The sequence below is a fragment of the Aulonocara sp. 'chitande type north' Nkhata Bay genome, linkage group LG1, assembly GCF_057382095.1.
Source record: "Aulonocara sp. 'chitande type north' Nkhata Bay isolate Kocher_YH1m ecotype deep benthic linkage group LG1, A_spYH_male_GT1.1, whole genome shotgun sequence".
In the NCBI taxonomy this organism is placed as follows: Eukaryota; Metazoa; Chordata; class Actinopteri; order Cichliformes; family Cichlidae; genus Aulonocara; species Aulonocara sp. 'chitande type north' Nkhata Bay.
Genome location: NC_141344.1, coordinates 33,757,943 through 33,783,365, shown reverse-complemented (window position 1 = coordinate 33,783,365; position 25,423 = coordinate 33,757,943). Strand labels below are relative to the sequence as shown.

At 40.6% G+C, this 25,423-nt stretch overlaps 1 protein-coding gene and 1 long non-coding RNA gene across 2 annotated transcripts in view; both read left to right on the top strand.

Annotated features, from left to right (window-relative positions):
- Positions 1 to 25,423, top strand: part of LOC147339415 (protein kinase C-binding protein NELL1-like) — a 307,103-nt gene that overhangs the window by 263,434 nt on the left and 18,246 nt on the right. Inside the window, exon 16 of the mRNA XM_086294400.1 lies at positions 13,169 to 13,309. Coding sequence (XP_086150526.1) covers positions 13,169 to 13,309 — 141 coding nt within the window. The remainder of the gene's footprint in view (positions 1 to 13,168; positions 13,310 to 25,423) is intronic.
- LOC147339416 (uncharacterized) lies at positions 22,826 to 24,097 on the top strand. Its single transcript, XR_015129272.1, has 3 exons — positions 22,826 to 23,012; positions 23,098 to 23,209; positions 23,290 to 24,097. It is a non-coding gene; the product is annotated as an uncharacterized LOC147339416 (long non-coding RNA).

Here is a 25,423-nt window from a genome sequence, read left to right as displayed (position 1 = left end):
CTTACTGTTTGGTCAAACATCATTCTCAGATACTCCCTGAAGATTGTGAATCAAATGAAAAAAACAAAACAAAAAACATACACTTTATGAGCCAAATGTCTCAGTACACACCTGTGTAGCATCCAATCATTTGTTCAAACAAGAGGAGGCAAGACGTGTTTCCAGGTTTAGAGAGAAAGGGGACTGTGCTGTGTCATACATCTATACGCTGTACCACAGCTTAAAGTCTGGACCTCATTAAACATGTAAGGCAGGCTTAAATTTCTACATGCAGATACAGATACTCGGGTTGCAAAGACACCGGAAGGTAAGTTACACAAAAGAGAGACATCACTGCGTGACACAGACTGATCCTCCACTTTTTTCTCTCAAATTCATAACAATCATGAATCTACTAAAAGAATAACTTCCATCTCTATGACCTAACCACAGATCTGAAAAGGAATGTAAACGGAAATTCAAATAATATTGCCTGCAACATGTTTTTTATCAGCTCTGATTTCGATGTTACATAAAATTACTGAAATATAAATTTCCACATTTAATCCATCGTCTGCTATAAGAGCACAGAATGGCTTTAAGAGCATATGGAAGTAGCTGGGCACACATTCGATGATATGCAGAAATGGACAACTGGTTAATGGGATGAAAGGTCTTGCAGGTCCGAAATGCCGAAACATGATTTATTTTCACTACATTTTAGTGTATTGACCATGAATAATTTTGTCTCTATAATATTGAACTTTACTCAGTTTCTCTATGGACTCTATTATATTCAATTGTTAATCAAATCAGTGTTTTTAATTTAGTTTCATTCATCAGTGGTATGAAGAAAACAGTTTGATTGTTAAGGTATATCATTATGAATTGTTTGAAACATGCAATTTTTCTATGTAGAGTCATTTAAATGTTCTATTGGAGGTGCACGTGAGAAGGCTTTTCTTTTTGGGGGGGATAGCATGCAGGAGGTAGGACATAGGACGGCCGCTCGTGCGATGCAAATTACTTGCAGTGTTCTGAAATAGGCACAAATCAACACAATTAGACATCACACAGACGTTGTACTGGGGGGCTGGCAGGTTAAAGACTGTTTAACTCTTTTCCCCATAAAGACATTTGACAACAATGCTAATGAGCGTCCAAGGGGGAAAGTGTTTAACGGTCTTTAACCTGCCAGCTCCCCAGGACAAAGTCTGTGTGATGTCTAACAGTGCTGATTTGTGCCTGTGTGAAAACAGTGCAGGTAATTTGCAGCTCGCCAGTGGTCGTCCTTTAAGTTTTAGTTAATTCTGCGTATAGTATTCATATTAAGAAAACATGAACAAATGCAAAGTCCATTGAAAGTACTATCCCTGAAGATCCTTGCACTCCATGTGCAATATATAAAGACAGTATGAAATAATCTTAGATTTCATGTACATACTGTACCCGAACAGGAAGCGGTAGAAAAAAAGGGAAAAGCTTTGCTCTCATTTGGAACAAATTCTTCTTGCTTTTATTGACTAAGGTGGTTGCTGGATTGTGTGACTTTAGAATTGAGTGCATAACAATGTTTGTTCTATCTAAAAGGTTTGGGGGAAAAAGACTCATCTTTGTATAATAAGGACAGTTCTCTACCAGCAGGTTATAAAAACCTGGCAGTCCTTTGAATGTTTTTTATGTTTTGTTTTTTTTTTCTCACCAGCCTCAGCTGTGTGGGTGTAAAGTTTGCTTCGTCCCAGTTTCGGCCTTTTGAGTCTCTAGCTTTGTGCTACATATTTGTCATGTTCCATCACTGGCACTGGCCTGTGGTGTTCTCTGAGCTTAAAGAGTCAGTCCATCTTTAACTTGAATTTTTTGACTTTGTGTTCATGTCATTCATCCTTAAATTTTTACAAATGCATTTTGAAATAAAATACCTTCGTCTATGCCCAAATTTCTCTCCTTTATAGAGCCGAAGACTGAAGTCAGTGTAGTTTTGATTCACTGCTCCTTCTTCTGGAATTCGTTTGATTAAAATTATTAAATTAACCCTTGCTGCTTTTGCATCAGGAGATATATTCCAGATTTTATCGCATTTTTAGTCACATTTTTTCTTATAATTTACTCCTCTCACAGCCAAATCTTCAGCTTCAGATTTTCATCTTCAGTGAGTTAACGGCAAACAAAGTCACCACCTGTCTCATTTAAATTATTAACTTATTTTCCAACCCCTTAAATTTGTAGCTAAGGAGGGAAAAAAAATCATATGATTTCCTGTAATTCTTGGCTCTGAAGATTTGAATCATTGATCTGGTAATCGGCAGTCATTAGCATGCAGGGCATGTTTTGAAAGGCAATCAGGCAGAAACTAATTAACTCCCCTATTAACAGCATCAAATATCTATCAGTTAATTAACGTGGCAGTGAAGCTTCACAGCCGTGTTCTCCAAGAATGCAATATTATATGCAATAATATACAGTATCTCACAAAAGTGAGTACACCCCTCACATTTTTTAAAATATTTTGATCTTTTCATGGGACAACACTGAAGATATGACACTTTGATACAATGTAGTTAGTATACAGCTTGTATAACAGTGTAAATTTGCTGTCACCTTAAAATAGCTCAACATACAGCCATTACTGTCTAAACCATTGGAAACAAAAGTGAGTACTCCCCTAAGTGAAAATGTCCAAATTGTGCCCAAAGTGTCAATTTTTTTTTTTATTCAATTTAATTCAATTTTATTTATATAGCGCCAAATCACAACAACAGTTGCCTCAAGGTATTTTATATTGTAAGGTAGACCCTACAGTAATGTTTGGCAACAATTATTTTCCAACACTGCCTTAACTTTGTTGGCCATGGAGTTCACTAGAGCTTTACAGGGTGACACTGCAGTCCTCTTCCACTCCTCCATGATGACATCATGGAGCTGGTGGATGTTAGAGCCCTTGCACTCCTCCACCTTCCATTTGAGGATGCCCCACAGATGCTCAATAGGGTTTAAGTCTGGAGACATGCTTGGCCAGTCAAGTACCTTTACCCTCAGTTTATTTAGCAAGGCACTGGTTTTTTTGGAGGTGTGTTTGGGGTTGTTATCATGTTGGAGTACTGTCCTTTGGCCTAGTTTCTTCAGAATGTCACAGACAGTGTTGGCCAAGTTACCTGAAAAAGGTAATTAGTTACTTTATTACTTAGTTGCTTAGTTACTTTTTTAAAAACTTTTTTAAAACATTTAATATTAACATTGGAGCACGTTTGTGCAAAGGCTGTCTGCCTTTCCAGTATTCAGCTTTCAAGAACTACATCTTACTTGACAAAATCTCCTTTTGTGAAGCAGTGTTTGCAGCGTCTGAAGCTCATTATTATCTCTGAATCCATTTTTTATAAGAGAAATATTCCGAGTTGAAACTCCGGCTGAAGTTGAATCGGTAAACATTTGAAGAAGCTCTTAAAGTCTAAGTGCTGAAAGGCTGTGAAATTAATCTTCCATGTGAAGACACCTTAAATGTAAATGACAAGAGGAGTGAGAAGTGTCGGCTGCAATCTCGCCGTTCAGAATGAGTGAAGTATTTTCTGATCTCCAACATTATATTGTTATTTCAGTTCTGTTTGTTCCTTTAACTGTATCCCCATTCACCTCTGCGACCGTTTCACAGCCTCAAAACTCAAAGTATATGCTATTGTAAATGATTTTTTTTAAAGATGGAAACAGTGGATGTAGGGAGGAAAGATGGAGATAAAATACTTTCATGTCCTTACAGTGCTGTCTGGGTTGCTGGAGTTTCCCCTAGAAGACTTGCCATAGGCAACGTGTAAGAGGAGTGCAGAGGGTTCTTGTTTTACCTCTGTGCATGACATATTCTCTGTCACTGCATTTCATTCTCAATCTGTCTACCCATCTGTTGAACTCTCTTAGTATCTGTCTCTGTTTCTCATGTACATCTGTCTCTATCTTCTGACTCCACTCCTAACTCGCTCTCTGTTGCCCTCCCCTTCTGTGCAATAACGCTGCTCCACTGACACTCGTCTGTATACTGTAGCTCAATGAGAGGTTGAAAACATCTAAATATAAAGCCAGCGGGAAAAGAGATGATCTTACTGCTGATCTTTTCATCTTCTCCCACGTTGATGTGTTCTTCGGGGCTGCCTGTCTTTCTCCAGTGGGCTTACATAGCTGCCAGTGATCCACATTTGGACCACTCTGATTTTACTTTCTGAAAGTCTTTACACCAAAGGAGTCAAAAACATAACAGCCGGCCTAGGAATGAACTCCCACTTCATATATATTAAACTTCATTGTCAAAAATAGCATAGTTTGAGTATGTAATGTACTAGAGTATGTTCTGCTGGAACAGAGCTGACAACTTCTGTTGTCAACAGTGTGACTTTATAAGAGAAGCAGCAGAAACAGCTGTGGGTGAAAACCAACCATGCCAGTGTCACTATTCAAGGTTTATGGTCCAATATCTCCTAAACGTTACATTAACCTCAAAACAACACATGAGGATTAGGTTAAATTAGCTAGAACTGAACCCCCGCCATTCATACTGAAGCCTCATTTTGAATAAATCACTGTAATGATTACATGATGAGGACTTTTTCTGGAGTGTTTTCACAAAATTATTGATTCAGACTTAAATGTTATTTAGGAAACAACTTTGGCAATGAATGCTTCATGATCGACAGACATTGCTGAGCAATCACATTTTGCCTTTGGTACATTTAGGGTTAAAAGATGCTGGCATCTAAGTAAGACAAGTCTGTACACATGCAGGTAATATATAACTACAGTGATTTTATTTAAATGTGGCTTCTGGGTGTGCTGTAATGAAGTCAGGAAAAAAGAAGAAAAAACTACAATAAATGCAACCATTTCCAAATTGCTGACATCTGACAGTTAAGAAGTATCAGTATTAGTAGCAGTACAGGACAATGTAAAGTTAGCAAGTTAAACCACTTAACAGTTTAATTGGGTGAGTATGCTGACTGCTGAACCACTGCTGAACCTTGCACCCTTGTACACCAGACAGTTACAGCGGTTGACAGGTTTGATTTTTTCCTTAGCGCCTCGCACCCTTTACATAGGGACTTTTAGTTCCTTTGGGTGAAGGTTTCTGGTCACAAGCAAAGTGATGAGCAAATTATAACTTTGTGTCTTCATGGGTGACATCATGCTCAAAATCATGATCATTATTAGTGCTTGTTTTCGGTATTTTGTGCTATGCTTGTTTATCATCTGTTGTGTATTATGCATGTTAGGTTGGCTGACTCACGACTACAGAACTAATTACCAACGGGTACAAATAAAGTAACCTGAACATGAACTTGTTTAGAAGTGCACACATGGACAGCTGTGAGCACCAAGGATGAGTAGTTGTTGTTATTATGCTATTTCCTGCCTCACCTGGAGTTCCCCTGGAGAGCAGATGTATAGTTGATGCCATTGTAGCGTGATGTCTGCATGAACGGGGATTACATTGAGCCTTGCAGTCACACTACGTTCACATAATTTATATTACTCAAACCCGCGGGCTTGCAGAATATAAACTACAACACAGCAGTTCTTTAAGTAACAGGCTAAGCTCTTGTGTGGTCAGTCCACTGCTCCCTTAATCCAACATGCTGTTAGCTTTAAGCACCGTTACTGGTCACGGACCATCAGGCAGCAATGAACACAAACTCTGGTTGCCGTCTCTGTCTAAGGACACATTAATGTTAATGCGCCATGTGACATTTTCCATGATGTTGTGTTAGTAGGTTAGTAGGGCTGGAATAGCTGTAATTATGGAAAGCTCAAGAGGCCAGAGGATTCTCTCAAGTGCTTTGGGATTATTTTAACTACAGTATGTTTGGGTTAATTCCAAGTTTTCTATCTGAGCTAAAGTGCACAGCTCTTCACAATCTGTGTTGTCATAAAGTTCTCATTACTCACCGGGAACATCCACACTGGGCAGAAGTGAACTTGTTTGTATTGTAATAGAAGGAAACAGAAGGAAACATGAAATGCAGTCTGCTCTCTTTTTCTTTTTGTAGCTATAACAAAGATTTATGGGGTATATTTATGTGTGTACTCCAGCATATTGCAACTCATACAAGGTCATCTGTCCACTTCACTTCCACAGACAAAGAGAATGGAAGGCTTCCCACACTAAAGCATACTTGTAGACACACAAGAGCTTCAATATAGCTTTGTAAACTAGTGTACTGAGCATCAGGAAATATTGAGTGTGCGCAAATGAAATCAGGTTTTATTATAGTTAAATAAAAAAAACTTGTTAGGCAGGTGATGGATGGCATGTTAAATAATGTGTGCTTCCCATAAAAACAACCACAGAGACCTGATTTTTCTTTGTTTACAATTGCTTCTGTGAGGGAGAAGAGAGTCTAAATTTCTTGGGAATGGAGCAAAGGTCCTAAACTGTAGGACAGGCTAATTCTGAGCTATGGCTAGGATTACATAGTTTAAAAGGTTCTTGTTAAAACCTGCTAAAGGGGATAAGTTACCTTCCCTGCTTACTGTCTAAAATCTAAACCTGCACTGACTAGAAATAGCAAAGGATTTGGGCAATTCCCCGGGGCAACAGTTCACACAGAGGTAATGTGTCTGTGAATGCCATGGAGACAAATATGATGAGCTGGCGATATTTGGTAAAATATTATCTATTACAGATTGTGTGTTTGTCTTAAGTCAAATGTTTGTTTTCTATGGGATTTTGTTTATTTATTTATTTATTGCCAGTAAACCTCTTAACCCTAGAACACTATCGCTATAAATAGTAACACAATCACTAATGCCGGGTGATTTTTACCCGATATAATATAACCAATAAAAAGTAATCAAATATATCAAAATATGACAACACATGAGAAATTAGAGTGGTCTTCTTTTACTTTCAACTTTTGTATTTGCCATATAAACAAACTAGGGAGTAAAATAGATCACAAAGAATGATCCAAAAACTAGCAAAATAAAAACAGTAAGAGAAAACCAAAGGCAGGGCAGCCAGGGGAATGAAGAAACACAGACTACATATACACACCAGGGAGGGGGATAATGAGACATGAGTGAACTGAGTAAAAACAATCACATAGGTGGGAAAGGGAACACAGGGAAGTTAAAAACAAAAATGAACAACAACATAGAAAACAAAAAGAAAGCCACATGATGAAATATTTTTAGCAGGACAAAATGCCCCGGGGCAAACCCAGGACACGCTTGGAACGCCTTGGTGTTCCCTCGAACAAGCTGGGGAGGTGGCCGGGGAGGGGGAGGTCTAGGCTTCTCTGCTTAGGCTGCTGCCCCCACAACCCAGACCCAGATAAGTGGAAGATGGGTGGATGGATGGATGGATGGATGGATGGATAAATGGATGGAACAGCTTAAGGAGATTTTGTCCTCAAGAGAACCAAATACAAATTTACAAAGGTCAACATAGCCATAAACTTGACTCTTCATTATTGATTATTAGTATAGCCTGTCCTCATCCAGCCAAAATTGTACATTTGTCACTGACAATAATAAAAATATTGGAGGCTGCCTATGCTGCCCCTCACCCACCTATAAGCTACACCTTGGATATCGATTTCAAAATCCTGTTTTTGAGTTGTCGTATTCAGAAGCTCGGGTGTCCACACCCAAATGTGACGTTGCCATGTAAAAATAAGGCTTACATTTCTCCCATGCTGCAACAAGGGGAAAATCATTTTTACAGTCATTTTTAAATGTGAAGATGTTGAAAACAGTGAAATTACAAATCTGATAACAAAATAAAAAATAAAGTACATTTCAAATTGACCTTGCCTGTACTCTAGTGTCTGAATTTGATAATTGTATTTACCATAAAAGTGTTGATATCGTATTTTTTCATTTGGAATAATTTCGTAACCCAATCTAATAATAATTAAATCATTCCACATGACAATATATATAACAGAGATGACCGAAAAAATATGCAGTCTAGATGGGTAGTGGTCAGTTGGTGATCATTTTGTTCTTTCTTCCTGTTTCCTGGAATTAAAAACACACACACACAATAATAGTGTCCTAACACACATGCTTTTGAAAAGGTGATGATGGCAGTAAAGCTTTTATCCCATTGTTGCTGTTCTTCTTGTGTCCTCCTCATTCTTCACACCTTGATGTTGAGAGTCTGTTTACAACAACAATGTCAAATATGGAAATAATGAGCTTAGTGCATATCGTGAAAACCAAAGCCCTACACATTTGAGGAGTTTGCGTGTGTTGGGTGGCAGGAATTGAATTAGAGGTACTTGTTCTTTTTTGACAAGCCTCATAGTAATTTACCAGGATATGATGCGTACACTAAAGACGTCAAAATACAGGCCGAGCTTTGTAGATAACAGGAAATGAAAGACAAAGCTTATTCCTTCATTTAATTGAAAATAAACTTGTTCCTTAGTCACATCAGTGAATTCAAGGTGGGCTGCTGAAAGACACAGTGACAGGAGAAAACTGAAACATTACAGAGAGAAGGAGAAACAACATATAAAATATTCAAGTGAGACATCTGGAGACACGTTCAGTCTCAAACATTTGTTATTTCACAGAATACGTGATCGGCTGTGAGTGACAGGCAGTGGGTTTTACACGCCGTGTGACTCTGTTATCGTAGCAAGGTCATTGTAGGAACGAGCCTCACCAAGAAATGTGTTCGGCAAGTGTAGTGAGGCCTGAGCAGAGAGGTTGGGGCACTATATTTCATTGCTCAGCCAAAAAAACCGCAAGTTTAAAACATATTAAACCCTCGATCATTCCTGATGATCCTGAAACCTCAGTTATAACCTGCTTCCTCCTAGCTCATAGTATGTTTGGGGTTTTTTTAAATTAAAACCAATCATATTGTCACCGAGCTTGATGCAATGGCCATTTATCCCGACTCTGACTTTGTCATGTAACTGAAGCAGATTGTGATCAGTGCCTTTGTTCTTGTACAATACCTCAATTAGGAGTTGAGAGCAGGTGATTTGACCTTGATCAAATCAGCACCGCTGTGCATGTAATACGAAATCTGACTCTGCTCTTCTCAGAGAGAAAGCCCAGTGTAGATAACCTCTTGAAGAGACTTTTAAAACTAGAAATATTTGTCCCTACTGGTAACAATGTGAGGTTTTTGTCATCTTCTTTTATTTTTTCTGTATTTTATTCTACTGGAAAACCTTGGGTCTTGACATTGATATGCATATTTGCCAACTTACCAAGAAGCAGGATATTGCACCCTGACACATTGCAATTACAAGTCAACCCACATGACCTGATGGATTCTTTCCCAGTGCTCCAGTGCTAGAAACTACAAGACAATCTAATGTATCTGGGCTGCTTTGATGACATAAATGGGATCGCTCCACTATACAGTGCAGGTGGTTTGTTGTTGTGGCTGATCTGTGAATAGAATAGATGGATGACGAGTATTGCTTTAGTGTCCAAACTACACTGCATACTGTACCAAAGCAATCAGTCAGCCTTTAAAGAATCTGCTTATTTGCACTCTTTTGCATACCATCAGTTCTCCTAGCAACATTGCTATCAGTGCAGAATATTTAAGAAACTTTTTCAGACTTTTCTTCCTCTTCTAGCAACTGATGTCAGCTTTTGTCAAATAACATCTTTGCCCTGTAGCCTGCAACGACCACTACCAGATTGTGGTCTGCCCATTGAAAATCACTGACCTATTCAGTGCATAGCTCACTGATGCAGCACAGTCAGAAGTGACACTTTCTTCTGTGTCACTTCTGACTGTGCTCCCTGTGTGCTGCAGCACTTTGGATTCCAAATGAAATACTGAGTTAAATGTAAACTTTATAGCCATAGCCAGTGAACGTCATAGATGATACTTTACAAAATCCATGTTGGGAGGAGGTGAGGGTTGATGGGAAGGTCAACAACTTTGGACAGCGATGCATTCACTGATTCAAGGTGTTTCTTTTAACCATGATAATTACATAACCTAAACAGTGTGTTTATTATAAAATCAAGTGCAGCTCTTCAAGGGAACAGAGCAAACCACAACATCCACTAAAGCAGTTTCTGTCACTGTTGATGTGTAACTCACAAGTATTCATTGCATTACCAAATTTCAAGTACAAACTATGTCCTAACGATGTACAAACTACTTTTCTTGCACCATATGGACTTTCTTTCTGTCTATGTCTATGTAGGACTTTATTGCTTGTACTGGACAAGATGACTAATGTCATGAAAATTCAACTGACTGGCCCCCAGTTACCATGTCTGTGTTGTTGCTGTGCTGTCCTAAAATACATCATTCTTAAACCATACAATCAATATCTGTATAAATACTTACCCTGCAGAGAAACTCAAACTAGGTGGCATAATACTGTTTGAGACTGACATGTTTCTAAGATCCAAACCAAGATGAAAAAACACAGTTAGGTATCATATTTTTTTGTAACCTTGTGAAGAAAATGAGCTTTTTGTTATTCAAATGCATTTTTAAATTTAAATAGACAATAACTACGGGAATTGGGAGCATTTCTAGCCAAAGATAGAATAAAAAAGACTTCACATGACTCACAGTGTAACCGGAAGTATTTTTTGTTGCGTGGAAAGACATTTTGGAATACGTCCTTTGTCATCAATTATGGAGCAATATGTTGGTAAGCAATGCTGGATTACTGTTATTAAGAAAGCAGACAGCACTCTTGCCTGTTATTTGTGTACTCTAGATTTTTCATAGAGGGCATTATCTTTTCAAATCCTTTTCCATTACGAAGATAAGCATGTTTACTGATGCAAAACAAAAAAGGCTATTCCATGAGGTCCAGTATTAATGATACAGAATACTGAGTTCTAAACTATATATGTGAGTATTAAGCATAAATGGATTTCAAATCTTTCTGTGATGCTAATTCACACTTTCTTTCCAGTGTTTTTTCCAAGGGCCTTTAATTTGAAAATTAACTGTCTGTTTTAATCAGTGTGGCTGTGTGTGTGTATAAACAAATGATTTGAGTGCTTGGGTGGCTCTGCGTGGACTTTGTTTTTTATGGCTTTTTATGGAAACAATACATATCTGGACAAATGATTATACTCTGACTAACCAAAGCCAGGTCTTAAACTATATCTGTCTACAGTAAATAAATATATGACATTCTTTTAAAAATTCCCCTGTGGATCCAAAAACAATGTGCATAATTATGAAGCAGTTACCTAGTTTTGACAACACACAGTCGTTGAACATATGCCCCCTCGTGTACTTGCACAGTGCTGCTCTTTCTTTGGAGGAGTCTGCTTCTCTCAGCCACCAGTCACTTCTAATATTGGGTTGTTTAAGTGAGATGTCAGAGAGGGAATCTTTTGGTGTAACTTTGACCAGATCTTTGACCTGAGAGGCGGGCAGAGGGCAACCCTCCCAGCAGCTGTCACGTCTTATTACCTACAGTGCATCAGGCTACAGTGTTGAGCTCTCCTTGTGTTTATACACCAGTAAATATGTGTGTGGTTTAAAGTCCTGGGCAAGGTGTGTACTTTCACAACAGGGCTGGAGCAGTGCAAACATGACCGTTGTTCAAATACCAAATCAATTTTTTTTAATACCGTTTTTCTTGTTACAGCATGTTAACTATTAACCTTAAGCACGGTGGGATTGGTGGCATTTCAGCACATCAGTCAACGATGCTATAACAAAAATCATCATAGATGTCACTTCACAGTGTAACTGTGTCAGGCAGATAGATCCACTGCAGATGGCAACATCCCGACAAGAGCTGCAGTTTAGCCATCTACAATTTGGCTAAACATTACAATTTTTCCCTAGTCAAACTCACTCGAATCCTTACACATGCCCATTTTTCCTGGTTCTAACACATCAACTCTGAGGACTAAATGTTTACGTGATCCCTAAAATATCCCACCCACTAAAAGCAGCCAAGAGATAATTAGTTATTCAGTTCCCGTCAGTGGTCATAATGGTATGCCTGATTGGTGCAATGTATTATGGAACGATCTGGAGGCCTAACAAATTGAACACAATATTTTTCATGATATTTCTTCATCCAAGCCATCCTGTTAAAAAGGTTCACACACCTTTGTTAATATGATTTCTATAGAAGCTTAAAATATGACAAAATTGCTGTATCTCGGTTTTAGTACATACATGAACAATGGATTGCCCTGCCCTGTCACTGGCACTCTTATATGGAGCAAAACTGTTTGCACTTTGCGCTTCCCCTTAATCACAGGCTTAATCTGCAACACTATCAGGCTGAACAAGACAAAGCCCAGCAGATTTCAGAAAGTGTGGATATTGACTTATTTTGATCATATTACCCTACACCAACAAGTCATGCATGGAGCTGCACTGATACATTGACATGCAAGAAACAAAATCCAAGTTTACAGTCAAGCAAGAGCTGCAAGATGAAGCACTGTATATTTGCCACTTACTTCTATTGCAAGCCACTTTTCTGACACATGCACTACACAGGCAACTTAGTTTTGGATCCCCAGCATTTTCACTCAGTTTACTTGCACATGTAGGTGACGCAGCGGTTGCTAAGGAAGTAGAGCTACTGCTCAGTCCCCGGCTCCCCCACACACAGGGCCTCAGGTTCTTTTCTAAAGATATGTTTCTCTTTTTTCAAGAAATATTGCCAACTGTAATTATCGTCATGTACTGGTAAATCATTTGAGTTGTCACATAGTGTGTACCTCCTCGAGTCAACTGTATATCACTGCTGGACTTGGGAAGATATTTAGGTTGTTAATTTTTACAGTGCAGTGCTCACACCATAAATAATGGATCAGAGAGATGTACTCTCCCAGGAAGGTGCAAAGACCTAACACCTCTGGGGTGAGCCTCTGTATGCATGCTGCACACCAGAGACAAAGTGTGAATGAGCAAGGAGAAGAAATAGAAAGGGGGAAAAAAAAGTGCGCTACTGGAAACAACTCTGCAGCCAAATGGTGTGATTTCTAAGAGACTTTGATCCCTGCTGCGGCAGACAAGCTGGAGATGTGTTTGGCTGTCTAATGTGGGCATCCGCTGACCCAGCTCTGCTGTCACGGCAGTGGTTTTGTTCTGATTGGCTGAACCGCTGCAGATCAAAGAACAGGCAGAACATCAAATGACACAAAATGAGCTGAAGTTTCAGGTTTGCGCTTGTTGCCAGGAAAATGTTTTGACTGACAGTGATGTTGCTGCGTGTGTTCGTGTCCTCAGATATTGACGAGTGTTCAGAGGGCCTGATTGAGTGCCACAACCACTCCCGCTGTGTCAACCTGCCTGGCTGGTACCACTGTGAATGCAGAAGTGGTTTCCATGACAATGGATCCTACCTGCTCGACGGGAGCTCCTGCATCGGTGAGCATACACTGAATTGAAACTTATCACTACTGGAAACATCACCTCCTCAGCTTCTGTGTGCCCGCCACCTAGCAGCTGTAGACTCGTCTCTTTTTCTCTGTCTAATTATACTGTTACTGTCTAGCTTCCATCTCTAAACCTAAGCACAGAATGCGATGTTGTGTATTGGTTTAGCACATTTGTGTTTGATTTAACATGCCCTCTGTGGGACAACCAGTCTAATTAAAGGTCTTGTCACCTTTAGAGCTCGAGATCCGACCGCTTGGTGTAAGCTATTCATGGGAACACATGTCGGCCTTGTGCCATTGTTATAGTTTTTGTGTTGGTTACATAAGTTACTGTGAGGCTATTTCATGTAGAAGGTTGCTTTGAGCTAGTGTTTAGCAGATTTACACTACATTGCCAAAAGTATTTGCTCATCTGCCTTCATATGTATATGACTTGACTGACATTCCATTCTTAATCCATAGGGTTTAGGAGGTTTAGGAGTGTCTTTATGGGAATTTTTGACCGTTCTTCCAGAAGCAGATTTATGAGGTCAGTCACTGATGTTGGACGAGAAGGCCTGGCTCACAGTCTCTGCTTTAATTTATCCCAAAGGTTTTCTGTTGGGTTGAGGACAGGACTCTGTGCAGGCCAGTCAAGTTCTTCCACACCAAACTTGGTCATCTGTGTCTTTATGGAGCTTCCTTTGTGCACATGTTAGAACAGGACAGGGCCATCCCCAAACTGTCCTGTTTGGGGATGTTGTCAAAAATATCTTGGTATGCTGAAGCATTGAGTTCTTTTCACTGGGAGGGGCTGAGAACAACTACTTAAAAAAGAAACCTACCACAATCCCCCCCATCACCAAACTTTAGATTTTACACAGTGCAGTCAGATAAGTACCTCATCTATCAGATGAGGCATCCTATCACAATACCACACTGGAATTGTGAGGGACCAATTCTTTCACACATGTTTTTAGAAGCAGTCTGCATGCCTAGTTGCTTAATTTTATACACCTGTGCCCATGGAAGGGACTGGAACACATAAATTCAATGATTTGGATGGCTGACTGAAGACTTTTGGCAATATAATGTAGCTAATGTTTAATTTGATTAAGATCACATTTGTTAATAGCAACAGAACTTGAGTAAACAGTAGCTGCTCGCTGATTCCCGATCCTGTGACATCAGTGCCTCATTTTATGTTTATTTCCCACATTCTTCCTTTACAAGAACAGAAGCTCAGATAAAAAATTCTCAAGAAATTCAAGCCATTGCTTTGCTTTTTTTTTTTTTTGCCCATGCACCATTGCAGAGTGTAATAGGTGTAGCGAACAGGATCGTTTGGCTGAGTGAAATGCTTTTGCCTTGATTTAACCTTTAAATCATATTGCAACATCAGCAGTCTGGTTTGATTTATTTACTTGAAGAAGAGAGGCACGATTTCAGTAGATTCCCTTCCAAGAGAGTGAGTTTCACTTCAACTCAGTTCTGAAGGAAAGCGATAAGAGAGATGTACCAGAAATGTCAGACTTTAACCAAAAACAGCTTTGCATCACATTAACACACAGACTGAACACCCACCTCATATTGCCACACTACAAATGTTTTGCCATTATGATGTCATATTTGCTCATTCAATTAGTGATTAAATCGTTTCATGCACAGTGACTTACAGGTCAGCACAACCACCTACTACAAATATCATTTATGTTGGTCTCCAAAATACAAATAAAAACTTGAAATATCTCAAATCCTGCTCTCTGGCAGGTAGCTCCATGCCCTCCTGGGTTTTAAATGCACCTTAGAACACACATGCATCAACACTACAATGAGCGGGTGGAGGGAGGTTTGGAGTCTTCTCTCACCCCCGTTCTCTGCGACCTGCTGGAGCGGGGGGGCTAGGAGGAGGAGTTGGCCGTCCGACTGCGGTCTGGAGTGTGGGGCCTCCCTGCTGCTGCGGAGTCGGGGCGGTCTGCCTCCCCCCACCGCAGGGAAAAGGGTAACACCACCTGGGTCTGGGTGCAGTTCCCCCCCCTCCAGGGGCAAGGGTACCTAGACCCGGGGCTTAGAGTACACTTGGGGAGTGTGATCGTGTGTACAGCGTCTCTTTATGTCTGTCTCCACGTTGGTTGAGTGTGGAGTAAGTGTATATGAGAGCATGAGGGTGGGAATGGATGTTTGTATATGTGTGTGCCTGTATTTCTGTGTCTATATGTCAGGTTGGGTGTCAGGCGCCACCTCTCTGGGGACATCTTAGGCCCTCCAAGGTATGGAGGCCTATCTCCCCCTACCACCACTTCCCCTGCCAGTGGCGGACTCCCTCAGACGTCGGTGCGTTGGTGGTTCTTTGTGTCCAGGGATGGGCGTCCGGGTACACACCGGCTCACTCCTTGGCGGCCGCTTATCGGGGCCTGGAGCCTGGGGCTTGCTCGGGCCACTTCGGAGGTGGGGTGCCCCCGGCCTCTCGGCCTGGGGCTCGGTCACTCAGGCACGGCTGGCTGCCGGCGGAGCTCACGGGCGCGTCACTGCAACTCCCCCTGGCTTCTGCTCCGCGGCTGCTGAGTGAGCCCTCATCTGGGACTCTCCTCAGCTCTTTCTGGGACAGTGGCGCGGCTGCCCCTCTGTTGGTCTTCCTTGGTCTCTTGTGTTCTGGGGGCCTCTGGATGTCTGGAGTTTTGATCTCCTCCATACCTGCTTCATGCCCTGGAGGACGGGGCTGTGGCCCCCCCACACCCTCTAGCAGATCATTACATGAAGGAACCTTTTAAAAAACAAAAAACAAGCGCGTCCATGCTCACAGGTGTACACACGGGTGATCACACCCACAAACTACACCCTTTTTGGCTCCTACCTCAAAGCACACTGTGTTCTGTTGATCTTATGTGCTGCACAATAATGTTTAATATTTAGTATTTACTGTCATATTCCCATATATCATTGTGATGTTGTTTATTCTATTACTCTTGTTCTCTTCTGCTTGTTTTCTTTTTTTCTTTCTCAGCAGGTGACCCAGGTGATTGATATATGCATTTTTTTTTCTTTTCTTCTTTTTTTTCTTTTTCTGCTCATTCTGTTGGTTTTTGGTTTTTGCCCTTCTCCCCCGTCCCTCTTCTCAGCTGTTTCTCTTTCCCTCTTTCTTTCTCCCCTTCTTTCCCCCAGTCAAGTCTGTCCCATGTTCAGTAAGTGAAAAAAAAAAAAAAAAAAAAAAAAAAAGAAATATCTCAAATCCAGTTTTTCAGGTTTTTGCAGTTTTGTATACTTTTGCCAGGTATTTAGACAGTGGAGTGAAAGTGTTATTTCCCTCAGTGGTAATATTAAAGGAAAAAATGACTACAGCTATCTGCTTGGTATCAAAAATACAGCCCATATAATCTTGCAGCTCTGAAATGATGGTGGCTTGGTTCTACGTGGATATTGGCAGCTGCAGAGAGCTTACATCAGCTGCTGTGGTCGTGATGGTTGTTGTGAATAAAGCATCAGGAACTGCAGTAGAAAATCCTTCTTGCAATATAATCCACTTCTCCACTCTGGTTCTTAATTTCAACACATTCCACAAAGCTCCTTCCCTAAGTGCACTGCTTTTTTTTGGTGTCATAATTTTTCTTGTACTTCTTGTACTTTCTTGTAAGTAGGACTTATTTGATCAAGTGTCTAGTGGCACAACAAGAAAACACTGTGTAATGAGATGTCTTTATGATAATAAGATGCATAAATATGGTTGATTACCTTCATCTAATGGTCTTTAGTTACTCTGATGTGCACATTCAGTCATGAGTCTTCAAGCAAGTCTAACTGGATGTTAACTTTCTTGTGTTCTGAGGCTTTATGACTGGGAATTTGGTGTATGCAGTGGTGTGATTAGTGAAAGCACTTGTGTTGCTCTCTAGGCTTCATAAATGTGGATGGTACATGTCGGATGCATTTGAGTGCATGTTGGAGAGATAGTATATCCGCCACCTTTTCTCCGCCCAATTTACAGTATTAGGCTGGAAGCCGGCAGGGGAAATAAGTACAAATGACATTTTAACAGGATTTTCCCCCTTCCACAATATCCCTCCAACAGCCCTTCATGAGTCAACCGAACATAAAGTAGCATTTTGTAATAAGAAAGTTAGCTCGAAGCAGGGAGCAGCAGTACTAGTCAGTTAACCACGTCGTTGGCTCTGTGTTTGCCAAGAGCATGTCACCACCGCACAGGGTGTTTCACCCTGTGCAAGTTACTCCTCGTCATTATTTTTTTACAGAATATCCCACAGATTAACAATAAAGGTTTGTGGGAGCAACAGTGTGGAGATGGAAAACTTCAAAGACTTTTGATGAACCAGCACCCTCCTTAAATGAAAATCTATGAGATATGATTGCTCTCATATTTTCGTACACAGAACTGCTTTTATGTGGATAGCTTCTCATTCACTTGTTTTTTGTTTTTCTTTTCACTAGCCACTGAGATCTATGCATAAAATGCCAAATCCTGTCCTTTTACTGATATTGGGTTAAGGAGGTGGGAGTAGGACTCAGAAAAATGGAACTCTTGGAAAACACTTCAGAGCTCAATGGGGGGAACAAACACTCATGATATCTAAACTGACATGGATTGAGTAATGTGATAGGAACAAAAGGATGCTACATTGTTTGATGGAAATGGAAATGATCAACAGAGGGTGGAAATCAAAGACACCCCAAAAATCAAAATGAAAAAATGGTGCAACCCTTTCATGTCTGTCACATGTGCTCAGGGTGAACCTGCTCTCATCTGTGAGAAACACAGGTCGCCAGCGGTGGACCTGTGCTAATTCTGATATTCTACGGTTATGTGGTGGCAAAAATAACTCAAGTGGTAATCAGTCGGAAATATTCTGTGTTTTGGCAAAAAAGGAAATTAGGGAATCATACAGTGTTTGTGGATGTGTGCCCTGTGAAAATGGCTTGTATGAAAAGGACGTGTCACTTTTTTTTTTTATAAATAAGTGTTTTGTTGTAACGTTGGCATTAATTTCTGTTTTTGAACGTAGAGCAAATGACTCAGCTGCTCTGAGGGCATCCTGCTGTGTGACACATGGATCTACAAGAGTGTTTTATTTGTGAAGCCACTAAGTGCACTCTGCCTCAGTTTGGGCGTGAGAGGGCCATTAATCAGCTGTCACACAGGCGCTTCAAACACATCCGCATAGTCTGCCTTCCTCTCTGTGTCATATTGTGTTTTCTCACGATAGATTTCACTGCATTCTTAGTTCTGTGTGTTGGCTTGGCTACACCACGTCGCATGCCCCAGGCAAAACACTGTATACTGTTGCATTGTGCCACGCAACTCTGCTGTGGTGAGGCTGTGACTGAAAGCTGCATGGGCTGCGTTTTGACAGTCGTTCATTACGCCTAATGCTTTAGGGGGAGACAGGTGGCTTTAATAAACAGATTGTGAATAAAGATGAGGATAATACCGCATAAACTCGCACTGTCTCCCTGCAAGACAGGGTTTCTGCATCATTTTCCCTCTCTCTGTGGTGTACGTGACCTTTTCCATATGGACTGCCTGGAGACATACCAAAGAAAAATAGTGTAAATACTAAAATACCCAAGCTTTCAGATGCTCTATAATTACCAGCATCTGTCAGTGGGATTTAGTAATTTGTACGCTTGTTGTAAATGTGTGTTATCATGTACATACACAGGATTAGTGCTTTCATGTGTAACAGCACATTTAACTGCGAGTGTAAGTTCTACATGTGATTGGCTGTGCTCAGATGGTTACTCTAAAGGGCTTTTTGTATTTAGTCGTCTTTCGTAGGCCACATGTGAGAGCAGGCTTCATGTGTGAGCGGCAGCTTGTGGCTGAATGTGGCGAATGTAGCATGAAGAGCATTAATCCTCCACCAGCAGAGGTACAGTGTGTCTGACTGGCTGATGGGGATTTCATTTAGCGTATGCAAATAGTCTGTTGCTGGCACAATAAATTCCCGACTGCGCCGCTTCCTGATCTCTATCTCTCTGTATCGTGCAAACTTGATACTGCAACCAATTAGAGCGCTATACATTAAGCAGTGTCACCATTGTTGGGGATGATTTGGCAACAGGCACTGGCCAAGATTCATGTATCCACACAAAGCAGGTCTGCCCGCTGGGTACCACTCATCATTTTCCACCAGCAGTAACATAAATATATGTTGCATGGTGTTAACAGTCTGAGCAACTTGTGTGCCAGAGGTGCTAAAAATGTCAGTGTAACACTCCAAAGGTACAAGTCATGTGTTTTTGTTGCTTTAGTGTGTCCTTTGATAACATTACACTCTTATAGCAAGTTAATATTAGCTTGTAAGCACTGATTGAGGTAGCAATAAATCGCCTTACATTTGTTTGGCTGTGTTTTTCACTCACAATTCATAAAGCAGTACAAACTTTACAGCTGCCCCTGATCAGCTGTGTTATTTAAGATGCACTCTGGCACTCACTACAAACACCTTTTCAATTCAATTCAATGTAATTTTATTTATACAATGCCAAATTACAGCAACAGTTGCCTCAAGGTGCATTATACTGTAAAGTAAAAACCTTACAATAATACAGAAAAACCCCAACAATCAGAAAATCCCCTATGAGCAAGCCCTTGCAAACAGTGGGAAGGAAAAACTCCCTTTTAACAGGAAGAAACCTCTGGCAGAACCTGGCTTAGGACCATTTGTAGGCAAGGAGAGAGAGAGACACTTTACCATCTAACTGTACTTTTGAGAGTATGCACAAAGCTATAGCTCAATAAAGGGATCTTTACTGCAGTCAGCTTCTTGATATCTATGCTTTAAAAACTCCCCATTCTTGTTATTAAAGACATGTCTAAAACTGTGCACATGCCTTCTTTTTTGAACCATGTCTGTTATTGATTTGGGGGAAATGGGAATAGTTAAAGGCCTCATTAAGACATGGCTCTAGTGAGCCACGTGAAATATTCACCTGGCGACATTTTCTTTCTTACATTTTCTGTACATGTAATTCCTATGAAGCAAAAGAAAAACTTGAGATTTTCTAAATGCTTAGTTTTACACAGTTTTTTCTACTCTTGTGATGTCAGTGGGGGCAAATATTGCTATGATGGTCATCTCAAGCACACAGTTCTGGATATGGAATAGAAACCACCTTTCTTTTTGTGAGGAAAAGTCATAGTCAGATGGTTACTATTGAGACAGAACAAAAAAAATGGTTTTATAGACCAGAAAATAGTTAAAGTAAAGCAAGTAAGATGTAAGAATTTGTACATTAAGTGGACTGGTACTTATAGAAATGTTTGTTCTACTGTAGTTGAGCATTTAAACCACTTTTTTACTACAAGCCGCATTCATACAGTACTTTGGTCTATGCCTTTAAGTATTTTCTGATTATCACACTCAGGCACAATTTGGGGTTTGGGATCTCACTCAAGGACACTGAAGTTCAAATCGCTGCCCTTCCAATTGGTAGACAACCTGCTCTACCTTCTGAGCCACAGCTGTCACATAGGGAAATGTTGGATGTTGTGTATGATAACACCACTGATGCATCAATTGGATTTGAGGCCGGAGTACCCCACTCTAAAGATGTGTTAGTTGTTAGTTTATGCCAGATGTTACAGGAGCCAAACTTTACAAAAAGTTCCAAAAACCTTTATTTGGAACTAGTATTTGGGAATCAAGGTGTGTTTGTTTTTTTTTTTCTTTTTTTTTTTTTTTTTTGTAGCAAATAGGAGACAAGCTTTTGTGCTCTTTTTGGTCAGCAGTGGTTTTTACTCTCCCAGGGGTGCCGTTTTTGCCCAGTCTCTTTCTTGTGGCTTTTTTTTTTTTCAGATAGGTTCCAGGGCCCGTATCCCTAAAGAATCTTTGTGCAAAAAGTGGCTCCTAGCGGCCAAATTCTAAGAAAATTCTCAGAGTCATGACGTTTTCTTAGAATTTCCCCTAAAAGTGACATGACAATCCCAGTTAATATAAAAGCTATTCCTCAAGATTCCTAGCGCTTAAAAGGGCTCCTAAGGCGAGATCTGCTAAGAGCAGGGAAGAGGACTTTTAGTGGCTTAGGAGTTCCCCTAAGCAGCTGCACAAAATGGCCAACAGAAGAGGCAGGAGAGATATCCTGCAAACACTGGATGACAGGGAATTATTGAGATGCTACAGATTGGATCGTGCAGGAATCATGTTTGTGGTGGATCTCCTTAGAGATGCAATTACTTCACCAACTCGACGCCACAACGCTATTACACCGGAGACGAAAGTAATCACAACCCCGAGGTATTTGGCAACCAGGAAAATGCAACAATGCAGCAGTGATGACTTGGGTCTGCAATCACAGACATTGCTAAAAGCTGAGCCGTGTTACCCTCGTTAAGACCACACTGGACTTGTAACGTTGTGATTTCTACTTCAATAAGGACAGCCTCTTGAGATAGGCCATCTTGTTTTCAACGGGGTCCATATGGGAGTGAAAGTACAAAATATGCCAGCTAGGATATTAATATGAGCAAATAAGACACGAATCATTATTTGAACAGGGTGTAATGAGTTTAAGTTTTCACATATTTTAGATTCTAATGGCTATAACCCCTACAGCTTACTATTCATTTTCCAGATATTTTCTTGAATGTGAAATATTATTTACAATTACAGTCAGCATAAGATTAGAGTATATAATATGTTTATTGATTTGAGGGTACATCCTTTGCTCATTATCACCAAAAGCTCATTTCCATCAAACTTGTAGGATCAACCAATCACGGCTTTTGAAATGATGACTCATACCTAGCAACGGGGTCAACCACACCTCCTCACTAAGATAGGATTTTCCATCCATTCCTTGCTCAGAGTTCACTGAAAATGTTCTGGAATCACTTCTAAGCTAAAACTCCTGGGCCCTGTTTCAGGAAGCCGGTTTAGTGGAAAAACTGAGTAAGTATACCCTGAGTTAACGAAAACTCTGGGTTTTCGGTTTCACAAAGCGAGTTCAGCTGCAGCCTGAGTGAGTCACTATGACGACACACTCCGTGAAGCTAACCTGCCCCCTAGCAGGTTTACTACAACTAACCCTGACTGTCTCCGCCCCTTTGTCGGAAACCTGACAGTAGGAAGTGTCGGACATGGCGTGCCACTTCCTTGAAGAGCCAGTAGATCGTGAAGCCCAAATTCTCCGCAGAGCTCTCCGCCGGGAGAGAGTGATCAGAGCGCGTTTGGACATTTTATCATTTCCTGATGATTTCCTGTGCGAACGTTACCGTTTCTCAGCACAATCTATAATTTATTTGGATAACATCCTCAGGCCATATATTACGCATGTGACACATCGCGGACATGCTCTCAGTTCATTGCATATTATTTGTATTGCACTTCGGTTTCTTGCAAACGGGAGCTTTCTGTATAATATTGGTGACGCTGAGCACGTTTCCAAGGCTACCGTCTGTCGGGCAGTCAGGAATGTTACAGTTGCACTGAAACGTCTCGTGTACTCGTCTGTGGTGTTCCCCGGTCACAGACCCACAAGATTTATCAAAGAGGGATTCCACAAAATTGCAGGTATCAGGATGAACAAAACTCAATTTATGATGTGGTGATACTTGGACTACTACTTAAATTGCACATTTATTTTCAGGGTTCCCAGGCGTGATTGGCTGTACAGATGGCACTCACATTCCAATCATTGCTCCTTCAGTAAATGAAGGAGACTATGTGAACAGGAAGTCTTTCCACAGCATTAATGTACAGGTACATAGTTCCCTGTAGCATGTCAAACTAACAAATTATTTCATTATAGTAATGGATGCTAATTTGTGTTCTCTGCACTGTGAAGATCATATATGATGCTGCCAACATTATCACAAATGTGGAAGCCAAGTGGCCAGGCTCTGTCCATGACTCACAAATATTCCGTGAATGTACACTGAGCACAAAATTTGGACATGGTGAGTTGAGAATACTTTAAAATATATAAAGACCAATTGCTTCAGGGACATTTGAACTGAAGTGTACCCTTCTGTCTTAGGAGAGTTCACTGGCTACTTGCTTGGTGATAGGGGGTATCCATGTTTACCCTATTTGCTTACCCCTTACCCTGACCCTGAACCGGGCCCACAGCAGCGATATAATCTGGCTAATTGCAGGACAAGAGCCAGAATTGAAATGACTATCGGAATGCTTAAGGCCCGGTTCCAGTGCCTGCAAAGACTCAGGGTCACCCCAGAAAGGGCATGTGACATTATTGTGGCATGTGTGATTCTTCACAACATTGCCACAATTAGAGGAGAACACTGTCCTTCTGAACCAAACATCAGCAGTGATCCAAACCATGAACATCCTGACCCTCCCACGGACATACAAGATGGAAGCGCAGTCAGAGACACCATATGTCACAATCATTTCTTTTGACCCATCACCTCAACATGTTGAAAGAAGAATAAACAGATTTTTTGTTCAACTGGCTTTATTGGTCGCCTGTATTTCCTGTACACAAAGTATTAAAAGATGTAAACCTCATAAAGTGTCTCTGTTGCTTCCTCCTCTGTAACAGCTGTCAATGTTTCTTCATTATTTTCCTGTAGTAAAGAAATAGACAACATTGCTGTTCTACTGTAAACTCATATAATCTGTGGAGTATTACTCACAACTGCATGTTGGTCTGGCTCAACAGGAGGCTGCACCAGATGCAGTACACCATCACCATCAACTGATAGAATATGAGGTTTATACAGGTCACTTATAACTTACAAGGGACCAAATGGCAATTAACAAACATATACCAATCACCTTACACTTCATTGTCATTATGCTCTCAAAGACAACCAAGACTGAGGGAAGGCAAAATCAGTCAGAAAATAACTTCACTACAAAATAATTCATTATGGTAAAGAGTTTATCAAATGAATGTGTCGCACTGCAAAGGTGACTGTGAAGAAAGGATGTATGCACGTCATGTATTATTTTGAATTTACCCCTTATGTAGGCACTTGTGTCTTGCGGGGTTATTGCCTCAGAGGATGTCCCCGCAGAGATGCCTTCGGCCACAGGGCGCCCACTGTTTTGGCTGAGGGCCAACTGCTCAGCCTCTGTGAGTGGTGGTGGAGGACCCCCACCTGTTTTTCGGGCCTCCGCTTTTTTTCTGTTGGCTATAACGGGCCACATTTGAGCATAGAGAGTAAGCAAATATGTACTTGTAATGTGCTCAGATAATTTCAATAAGTGCTTACAGAAAGAAAATTAATGTAGCCTCTAACTGCAATTGATTTACATAGGACAAACAGACCAAGCACTATGGCTCATAATACAATTACACCTTACCTGTTTGGACTATATTTTTATATTTCATTTTTACTTGCTGCCAGGCACGTTTGGGGCCTGTTGGGTTGCACCTGCGCTCACATCACATCACAAAATAAAATGTATAAAATAACAAATAAAATAACATATGATAAAATAACGTGTTAAATGGGTGGAAATCCCTCGATCAATGTTTAAATTAACACTCACGCATTGACTCTGTCGGCTATGTTTTGCCATGCATGCTTTTGCAGCTGTGGCTGTGTTACTTTTTTCCGCGGAATTTGCGTGTTATCGGCATATGCTGCCATCAGAATTTCGGCCTCAAGCGCTGTGAAATACATTGACCGCGCCTTCTTTCCCTCCGTCTCCATGGTGACTCGCTTAATCTGTGCTCCGCTTATCAGGGCTTTATGTATCCTCGTCCGCGCGCTTCACTTGGGGTTAAAGCAACTCCGCGTTGACTGAACTAATTGTTATCAGCCTTTCTGAAACGGAATATTCCGAGTTGGACAGTTCGGGGTTACTCAACCCTGAGTATCGTTTTTCACTCTGAGTTTTCCAAACCGGCTTCCTGAAACAGGGCCCTGGCAAGGAATTTTTAGGTTAAGTTAGGAGCTCTCTGAGAGGATTCTCAGAATCTTTAGGGATACAGGCCCTGGTGTGTTTGGATAGCTTTTTTCTCTCAAAAAATAAAATAATCATTTAAAAACTGTTTTTTGTGTTTAGCTGTGTTATCTTTGTCTAATATTACAATACGTTTAATGATCTGAAACCTACACAGGTGACAAAAGATAACAAAACAATAAAAAAAATAAGATTAGCAAAGGGGCAAGTACTTTTCACAGTACTGTATACAAATT